Here is a 10,403-nt window from a genome sequence, read left to right as displayed (position 1 = left end):
TCTGGTTTAGACTGGTATTAAACTGGTTTAGTCTGGTTTAGACTGGGGGTAAACTGGTTTCAATTTGCTTAAAACTGTTAATAAACAGATTTGGACCTTTAGGAATTAAAACGGTTCATTTCCTGTCTTGTGTCTGTTTCCTGATTGGCCGGTTGTTTTTCAGGTCAGGACCGCGAGGTGATCGCCGACGACCTTCCCCATCCGTTCGGTCTCACTCAGTACCAGGACTACATCTACTGGACAGACTGGAGCCAGCGTAGCATCGAGCGGGCCAACAAGACCAGCGGCCAGAACCGGACGGTGATCCAGGGCCACCTGGACTACGTCATGGACATCCTGGTGTTCCACTCGTCGCGGCAGGGCGGCTGGAACGCCTGCGCCTCCACCAACGGCCACTGCTCGCACCTCTGCCTCGCCGTCCCCGTCAGCAGCTTCGTCTGCGGATGCCCCGCCCACTTCTCGCTCAACTACGACAACAAGACCTGCAGCGGTGAGTTGGCCTCGCTCCGACGGGTCACTGGTTCTGGTTTCCCTGGAAACCGGGTAAATGTGGGAGTTCAGCAACACGTCGCTGTCCAGTCTGTTCACACAACAACAACAGAACGAGCCCTTCTCCCATTGGTCACCACAGCCTCAGGCGGGAGAGGCTGGTCATTTCCCCACCGGTCAGGTTGATAATACGCCCGCTGTCAGCCACTCAGCAGCAGCCAATCAGGTTACAGTACCTGTGGAACGCTGTGGTTCTGAATATTTTTAATCATCACATCAGTCCTGTTTCTACTGCTTACCTCATGACATTATTGGGACCTGTTCCCATCAGGGCTGCCGCTCATCTTAGTTTCATCAGTCATTAATTACAAAAGTAAAGAATTTGAATCCCAACTCCAGGTCTGATGAAGTTACACGTCTCATTTCATGGAAACAGCACAAAGAATGACCTAAAACTTTAATTAAAGACAAGAAAAAGCTGCAGAATCCAGTTAACTGATCAATCGACTGATATTTTCATCTCAGACTGAAAGAATCTGATTTAAATATCTCCTTAGATGTCCTGTTTAGTCCAAAGATGTTCGGTTTTCTGACAGAAGGAGCGAAACCAGAACACACTCACTGCAGAAGCTGCAGTCACAGAGTCTCATGGATGTTTTTCTCCTTTCAGCTCCGACGTCGTTCCTGCTGTTCAGCCAGAAGACGGCGATCAACCGGATGGTGATTGACGAGCAGCAGAGCCCCGACATCATCCTGCCCATCCACAGCCTGAGGAACGTCCGGGCCATCGACTACGACCCGCTGGACAAGCAGCTGTACTGGATCGACTCCAAGCAGAACGTGATCCGCCGGGCCCAGGAGGACGGCAACCAGGTACCGGCCGTAGAACCTCACATTCTGGATCTGAGCAGAGCTGGAATGCAGCCTCGATTAAAGATCTGATAGAACACAGTGAAAACATTGATTAGCTTCTGTCCAGTCCACCTCCAGCCCTGACAGAATCTGTTAAACCTGTGGTACCGGCCCTCTGTCGGGAACCTACTGGCATGTCCATCAGTGACTGGTTCATTACCTCTGATTGTTTGGTCTCTGAAATCCCAAAGGATGGTGAGAATGGCGACTAGAGCCTGTAAAGCAACAGTGCTGGTTTGTCAGTTAGCAGCATTAGCCAGCCTCCAGCTGTTCAGACCAGCTACAGTCATTTGTTCCTAGAATCATCTTCTTCGGTGGATGTGTTCTGGTTTCTTTCCTCTGTGACAGGAAACTGAGCATCTCTGGACTGAACCAGATGTTGGAGGGACCTGTGATCCACTTTTTCTCTGTTTTCTGACTTTTAGAGACAAACGGCTGATTAAATATTCCAGAAAACAATAAATGCTGAACGTAATCACCGGTAGCAGCTGTGATCGGCGTCCGTTAACGGACCTTCTGAAGTCAGAGAGAAGAGCTTCTGCTTTAACAGAGCTTCACTGTGTTCTCACCTAAAGCCTCCAGACTTTGTGTTTTTACTCTGGAGCTCCACGGTTCTGATGTTTCACCTCCAGACGCCACACAAACAGTCACATTTCCTTCTCTTTCTTTATTCAGAGTGGGATTTTCTGAGATGCATCAGAACCAGTCTGGTCTAAAATCTGGACTTCAGTGTTTTTCAGCCCATTGAACCCAGACTGCTGAGAACAGAACCAGAACCTGGTCCCTCCCTCCAGCGTAGCTGCTGTGTTTCCCATAAACGAGCCTGGGCCGTCGCCGCCTCTGTCCTGGAGGCCTTCTGCTAAACATGTCCTCGATATGTAAACCAGATTTTACATGAATCATTTGTTTCTGACTGAAAGTAAACACAGAAAGGAGAAGAAAACCTCAAACATGCACTTTCCTCTGGAGAGTCTGGGCCAGATCCAGGTTCTGATCTATAACGTGAGTCGGTTGGAGGGAGCTGATGTTCTCTGACCAGAGATAAACCGTCGGTGAAGCTCTGTGAAGCCTCCACTTTAATAAGAACAGTAGAGTTTTACAGTGCTGCCTGACGTCTGAACTGGGGCTTAAATCATGTTTAAACTCTGCCCAGCAGTCCAGATCTGATCCGATGTGTTCTGAATAACTATTGAAACACCACAGAGACGCTGATACGAGTCGTGATCGCAGAGCAGACACACATATGAGAGATGTGTGGCGTTTGTGCCACGTTTTGGTCGTTTGTCATCTTTTGTGGTCGTTTAGTTTCGGTCGCTTGGCGTCACGTTTTCATAGATTGTTATCTGTCAGTGGTCGGGTTACAGTTCAGGAGAATAAACTGTTTGGTTAGTCAGAGCAGCTCTGAACCTCCTGGGAGCGCTGACGGACTCAGCTGACGGGTTCTGGTCGTAGAAAACCAGTGAAACCATCGTTTGTACCGACAGATTAAAAGTTAAACACCGACTGGAGTTACTGGTGTTCTCACGCACCTGTAATCGCCCTGCTGTTTAAGATCTACTCAGTAATCCTGTGTACTCAGTAATCCTGTGTANTGTAGAAAGATGTTCCACCATCAGATGTAGAAAGATGTTCAACCATCAGCTGTAGAAAGATGTTCCACCATCAGCTGAATGTATCTCCACCAACTGGCTCCTCTGTTCTCTGGTTCTGATCCGTGCTGCATGTCTTCATTGATCCAGGATGTTTCGGTTCCTCTGTGATAATTAATATGAGTAACTGTTGGAAGCCGACCATAATGTGTTTGTTGATTGTATTTGGTATTATTTCCACTTGTGATCTGTGAAGTAACCCAGACCATCAGGTGACTACAGAGAGCAGAAGCACTCAGGTCCACTTCCTGTGCAGCCCTGTCTCTCTGGGTGTTCGTAGAGGAGTTTCTGATCCAGCTGTGAGTTCTGACCCGAGTTCTCCGTCCTCAGGTGCGACCCAGATGCTGCTTCTCGCCCGGCGGACAGACCTGCGGCGAATCTCTCTGGACACGCCCGACTTCACCGACATCATCCTGCAGGTGGACGACATCCGCCACGCCATCGCCATCGACTACGACCCGGTGGAGGGATACATCTACTGGACGGACGACGACGTGAAGGCGATCCGCCGCTCCCTGCTGGACGGCAGCGACGCCCAGTTCGTGGTCACATCGCAGGTGAACCACCCTGATGGCATCGCTGTGGACTGGATCGCCAGGAACCTATACTGGACCGACACCGGCACTGACCGCATCGAGGTGACCCGGCTCAACGGAACCATGCGAAAGATCCTGATCTCTGAGGACCTGGATGAGCCGAGGGCCATCGTACTGGACCCCGTGGCCGGGTGAGTCTATCTAGCTGACTAAAAGTGCAGCGATACCGATCCGTAGGGTATAGTGGTCCTGCAGTAACACTGGTGTCAAAGCAGCTGACATGTTCTGGAACCAGGATGTGGGAGCAATGTTCTGGTCACGTTTCCATTTAACACCTGAGCTCTGGTTGGAGGTCCTGAACCTCCTCAGAGTCTCTGTCATGGTCCCGTTGCTGCTAAACTCCCACAATGCTCTCTGCTGCCACCATGAGCTGTAGTCTGTAGACGCCTCCTCTGGTCTCTACAGGACTGAACAGTGAGAGGCTCCCCCTGGTGGAACAACCAGGTACTACAGCTGGTTTGGAAAATGTTCAGGGCAGGCGTACTAAAAATAAAATGAACAGAGAGGGTTTGTTCATCTGTGAATCACTTTGAGGAGATATTCACCAAGAAAAATATCCATTTTCTGCACATTACATAATATAGACTTACATTTATATTCAAACTTTATTGTACCAAATATCTAAATCAGATTTTTTTTCAGCGATCTTTTTAGAAGATTTAAGTTGTGCTGCTTGTTTTTAAAGTAACTTTCTGTTGATCTCTAAAAATTCTCTCAGAACTTTCTAAAAGCCTCTGATGGAAGCAGCGTTGACGCTCTCCTCCTGTTCTTCAGGTACATGTACTGGACCGACTGGGGTGAGGTTCCTAAGATCGAGCGAGCGGACCTGGACGGGATGGAGCGGGTGGTGATGGTGAACACGTCTCTGGGGTGGCCCAACGGACTCGCGCTCGACTACGACGAAAGAAAAATCTACTGGGGAGACGCCAAGACGGACAAGATCGAGGTCTGTGTTTGATTTATCCTCCTGCTGCCGGTTTGGTTCGGGTCTGTATGACTCATGTCATGTCAGGTCCACAAGAACTTACCCTCAGAACTAATGGACAGTGTTAACATTTAGCATTAATCTTGTTTCTGTACTGAAACAAATGGAGGCTCCACAACAGCTTGGTGTTGGAGAGTCTGTTGGATTGAGACGTGTCGAGTAAAGTGATGGCGATGAAATATTAACATGTGTTTTGGGGTTTGGAGAACGTCTGCTGTGTTTGATCTGTTGTATTTGCTGCTGCATCGACTCTCTGGCTTCAGTGGTTTCTTCAGCTCGTCCTGATATGAAGAGTCAGCTGGAGTTATATTTATTGTTCAGAACTCAGACCAGGTTGTTCTGATCAATCGTGGCGTTATCGGATCGTTTTCTGAAGGAACGGCGCATCGCTGATGATGTGTTCAAGGACCGTCGGAAAGCTGCTTCAAGTTGATTAATATTAACGTCTTAATGAAGACAATTAATCATTTAAGGCATATTACTGTTCTGTCTCCTCAAGTATGACAATTCTTTGCTTTTCCTTCATTTCCTTGATAAAACACTGAATATTTAGTTTTTGTTGTTCATGAAACATCAGACATGAAGTGAGCTGTGATGTTAACCTGATACCAAGGCTGCGCTTCATGTTCTGATCCAATTCACGTCGTTGTGTGGATCTCATGTGTTAACGGATTTCACCAAAAAGCATCAAATTAACACTTTTAAGAATAAACATCTGTAGCTTTTGCTCAACATTTGCCTGAAACGACCAGTTGGTTCTCAAAATACCTCCAAGTCCACGTCGGTCATCTGTCCTCAGCCGTTTCCTCCAGAAGGCTGGTTCACCTGATCTCAGCTGCAGTTAGGTTCTGTCCTCCGTTTGACTCGGATCAGCGCCGTCAGAAAGCTGTTAAACTCTGTGTCCGGCAGTAACACTCTGTGGTTTCGTGCTCACGCCATCCCGCCCGCTGCTCCGTTATTCTACCCTCCTGGGGGCAGGACCCCACCTGACCCCCTTGGCGGTCCGAGGGGCCCCGTCCCTCCCTCAGGTTCCTCCCAGGACCCGCTTCTTGCGGTGAGATCCCACATCTGGTTCCGATTGCGGGCCGCCCTCCAGCTGCGGTCGGCTCTGTTTAGAATAGACCCAGAATCTGAAACCGTCGCCGCAGTGCGGTTCGGCTCCAAACCAGCGGAGACCTTTTGGCTGAGGCCACGGCTGAGGATGGAAACTTCGCTTTATATTTAACCAGCGTTCCTGCAGGATGTTTGGAGCGATGGCAGGCGGCCATGCAGGGCTGCTCCGGCTGCAGCGAATCGCGGCGCTGCACAGATTACAGGCCTCGCTGCTCGTCGCTCCGCTGCAGATTCCTCACATTTTTCCACTTCGCTCTCTGCATGTTTCAGAAATCAGCTTATCGCACTTCGCTGATCTGCTCAGGAGGCTTCAGAGGCAGATTTAGCTTCACTCTGAACGTCATCTCAGTGTAAACCACAGTCAGGAGTCATTTCACCGAAAAATGTCAAATGTTCTGGTTTCAGCTCCACAAACATGAAGATTCGATGGTTCTCTGTGTCGGACATGAAGCTACAGACACCTGAAGACGTTGTTATGATGTGGGAACATGTTCAGGCTGATGCAGACGCGCACATCGGACAGTAATGATAAATATAATAACTTTATTTAATCAGCGCTTTCATAAACAAGAGTTTACGAAGTGCTTCGATAGAAAACAAAAAGGAGACTCAGAAGGTCACAGTTCATTATAACCAAACTGTTTAAACAATGCAGATGAAATATTGTTTTTATTCAAGTTATTAAAAATGAGCCAGAGTCAGGCTGCAGTGATTGATCCAGAACATGATCCACAGTAACAGTGTTCAGTCGTCCTGACCAGTCAGTCAAACACGTCTAATAACAGGATGGCTGGTCTGTTGGTTAGAGGGTGTCTGCTGCTGGTGGAGGCTGATGGACGTCTGCTATCAGAGAAGGTACATTTAGATCTGAGGTGGGACCTACAGGAGTCATTGAACACCAAAGGCTTAAATTTAAATCTGAAGTTAAAGTATGAAACACAGAAAGCAGATGAACCCTGAGGACCCATAAAGTAGAACCTGTGTTCCAGCAGTAATCTGCTGCTCGGTGCCTCGGTCTGTCCTGCAGTCAGGCTTCTGGGTTTCATTGTCTTTCAGTTTCTGTGTTCAGACCCAGGTTCGGTTATTCTGGTCTGTAGCCGTCTCCATGGAAACACCGCTGGTTTGTAGAAGTGAGATGTCAAAGTTTGTGAGAGCAGCAGAAGAAGAAATGTGGCGTCCATATGCTGCCGTTGTTTGTTTGCTCCGGCTGTTGCTTCTAATTAGCGGCGCTGCGATGTGCTGCCAGGTCGCCTGAGCTCCTCTGAGCGCGCTCAGTATCCACGGCGAGAAACAATGCGGAGACTCCCGTCAGTCTGCCCCCCCCCCTCCTGCAGCCGGGCATCATGGGAACCGAGCGCCGTGACTCAGCTGGGTCTCTGAACTCAGCCTTTAGACGGAGTTTGTTTGGGCCAACCTGGTTCTGATCAGGGAGGTGTGACGCTTCGGTCTGGTTCTGATCAGGGGGGAGATGTGAGGATTAAATCTGGTTCTGCAGATTTGTTTACGTGATAAATACCAGGAACTGGAATGAAATACTACATGTGAACATAGCAGCAGACGGTTTCCTTCAGGTGGTCTTCACCTGACGCTCAGCTTCACCTCTGGGTTTACCTGTAGAGCCTGAAGATAGGTGCCATGTACAGAGATATGATGATAATGAGCGATGAAAAACATTTAACAATCCACGTTAGACAAAAATAAAGCTAAACTTTGAGTTGGTTAATCAGTGTAGTTATTGACTCCATTGGCTCTCAGTGAAGCCCTCTGCTTAGCATCTGGGTTTAAATGTGCTGCTCAATAACACTGACTGCACTTCAACATCAGTGAAATTTGAGGTGAATTTAATTACATTTCTGTGCTGATGATGCTGGTAAAACCACCACAGCAGCAGCAGCAGCAGCCAGTAAACCTGGCGGTGGAGTGAAAGCAGGATGTCGTAACCATCCTGCGCGGAGCTCGTTAGCTGCCTCAGACGTCTCAGTCATGGTGTCCAGGCTGAACCCCACAGTGCTGTTTTAACCTCCACCTGTCCGTCTGCCTGCAGGTGATGAACATGGACGGGTCGGGCCGACGGGTGCTGGTCGAGGACAAGCTTCCTCACATCTTCGGCTTCACGCTCCTCGGCGACTACATCTACTGGACGGACTGGCAGCGCCGCAGCATCGAGCGCGTCCACAAGCGCAGCGCCGAGCGCGAGTTCATCATCGACCAGCTGCCCGACCTCATGGGCCTCAAGGCCACATACGTGCACAAGACCTTTGGTGAGTCCGCTGATAGGCTCAGGCTGAGTGATGTCATCAAGAGGGCGGAGCCACAGCATAAACACGGGATGATTGTTTGATGTTAAACGATAAAGAACGTGTGTTTATGATACACTGGTGATCTGTGTATCAGGGATGTTGTGTTTTTACCTGATGTCTGTGACCCCGCCCCCTCCTCAGGTACCAACCCCTGTGCGGAGAACAACGGCGGCTGCAGCCACCTGTGCCTCTACAAGCCTCAGGGCGTCCAGTGCGGCTGCCCGATCGGTCTGGAGCTCATCGCCGACATGAGGACCTGCATCGTCCCCGAGGCCTTCCTGCTGTTCTCCCGCCACACCGACATCCGCCGGATCTCCCTGGAGACCAACAACAACAACGTGGCGATCCCGCTGACCGGCGTCAAGGAGGCGTCGGCGCTGGACTTCGACGTCACCGACAACCGCATCTACTGGACCGACATCACTCTGAAGGTTCGAGGACCACCAGAGTCTCAGTCGTCTCCGTATAAGTCAGATAGCTCCGTTTGAAAACCAGATATACAAACATTAAGCTGCTTGTTTTGGTTCTGATCCACATTAAGCTGATTGTTTTGGTTCTGATCCACCGTCTTGGTCCATCATCACTGAGTTCACTGAGAAACTGTAGTTTTAGAAAGTACTGATCCAAAAGGCCCACTCTGAAAACTTTCTGGTTTAACTGTCCAGAACCATGCACATTTAAACCAGTACTGTAAGCTTTCTGTACAAACTGGTGTGCCGTTGACCTGGTACCGTACCCGTCCTCAGCGCCGCCGTCTAACCCGTCCTCTCTGACCCACAGACCATCAGCCGGGCCTTCATGAACGGCAGCGCCCTGGAGCACGTGGTGGAGTTCGGTCTGGACTATCCGGAGGGGATGGCAGTGGACTGGCTGGGGAAGAACCTTTACTGGGCTGACACCGGCACCAACCGCATTGAGGTGGCCAAACTGGACGGGCAGCACCGGCAGGTTCTGGTGTGGAAGGACCTGGACAGTCCTCGGGCTCTGGCTCTGGATCCTGCTGAGGGGTGAGAACCAAGAAAGATGAGTTTATTCTTCTGTCCTCGGGTCCATACTGACCCGGTTCTGTCTTCAGGTACATGTACTGGACCGAGTGGGGTGGGAAGCCCAAGATTGACCGAGCAGCGATGGACGGGACGGGCCGGCTCACGCTGGTGGCCGACGTGGGCCGAGCCAACGGACTGACCATCGACTACGCAGAGCGGCGGCTGTACTGGACCGACCTGGACACAACGCTGATCGAGTCCTCTAACATGCTCGGTAACAGAACCAGAACACGACCCGATTTCCTGTCTGTCTCGTGTTTAATGAGAAATACGATTCTGTGCAGCTTCAACATGTGAACACGGATTTTACTGTTCTGGTGTCAAACGTTCGACCCGGTTTACCGTTTCACAGAATCATTTAGCTCAACACTAGAACTGTGGTGTTATCCGACACTTTCAACTGGACCAAAGGAACATGGTTCTGGTGACCCGCATGAGCTCCAGAAAGAACCATAGATCTAAAATCACAGTGGAGCACTTGATTTGGCTTTACTGCTGTTTTAGACCTGGGTTGGACTGGTTTGGAACTGGTTCTGGACCAGATTTTCAAACTGGTTTGGAGGTTGTTGGTCTAGTTTTAGACTGTTATGTTGGACTGGGTTTAGATGGGTTTAACTGGACTGGTTTAGACTTTGGTGTCATACTGGACTTGGGCCAGATTGTTGATTTGGTTTAGACTGCATTCTGGACCCGGTTCTGGAATGGTTTAGAGTGTGGTTGTGAACTTGGTTTCAAACTGGATTCAGACTAGGTTTTGGACCAGATTTTAAAATGAGATTTAGACTGCTTTATGGCTTGGTTAGACTGGCTTAGACCGGTTATGGATCCAGTGTCACGTTCGTTCTGACCTGAGGCTGGTTTTGTACCATTATCAGATTACGATGACTGTACTATTAGTATTATACATTATTGTTGTTATTATTATACAAATGAGCTTGTTTAGTTCTTTCTGTGAACTGCTTTTAGACCTGGTTTAGACTGGATTTGAACTGGTATTGGCCTAACATTAGACTGGTTTCAGACGGGTTTTTAACATGTTCAGTCTACTTGTGTACGTGGTTTCAGACTGGTCTTTAACTGGTTCAGAAGACTGGTTATCGGACAAGATTTTAAAATTAGGTCTAGACTACTTTGGGGACTTTGCTTGGATGGTTCACACTGGTATTAAACTGGTTTACTCTGGTTTAGACTGGTATTAAACTGGTTTACTCTGGTTTAGACTGGTATTAAACTGGTATTAAACTAGTTTACTCTGGTCTAGTCTGGTTTAGACTGGTATTAAACTGGTATTAAACTGGTATTAAACTGGTTTA

General features: G+C 49.0%; 1 protein-coding gene across 1 annotated transcript in view; it reads left to right on the top strand.

Moving 5' to 3' along the window:
- Window positions 1–10,403, top strand: part of lrp6 (low density lipoprotein receptor-related protein 6) — a 44,670-nt gene that overhangs the window by 17,406 nt on the left and 16,861 nt on the right. Inside the window, exons 6-11 of the mRNA XM_008293779.1 lie at window positions 3,381–3,777; window positions 4,421–4,592; window positions 7,789–8,005; window positions 8,186–8,475; window positions 8,825–9,051; window positions 9,120–9,339. Coding sequence (XP_008292001.1) covers window positions 3,381–3,777; window positions 4,421–4,592; window positions 7,789–8,005; window positions 8,186–8,475; window positions 8,825–9,051; window positions 9,120–9,339 — 1,523 coding nt within the window. The remainder of the gene's footprint in view (window positions 1–3,380; window positions 3,778–4,420; window positions 4,593–7,788; window positions 8,006–8,185; window positions 8,476–8,824; window positions 9,052–9,119; window positions 9,340–10,403) is intronic.

This window comes from Stegastes partitus, unplaced genomic scaffold, assembly GCF_000690725.1.
Source record: "Stegastes partitus isolate 25-593 unplaced genomic scaffold, Stegastes_partitus-1.0.2 Scaffold911, whole genome shotgun sequence".
In the NCBI taxonomy this organism is placed as follows: Eukaryota; Metazoa; Chordata; class Actinopteri; family Pomacentridae; genus Stegastes; species Stegastes partitus.
This window is presented reverse-complemented; position numbering and strand designations above follow the sequence as displayed.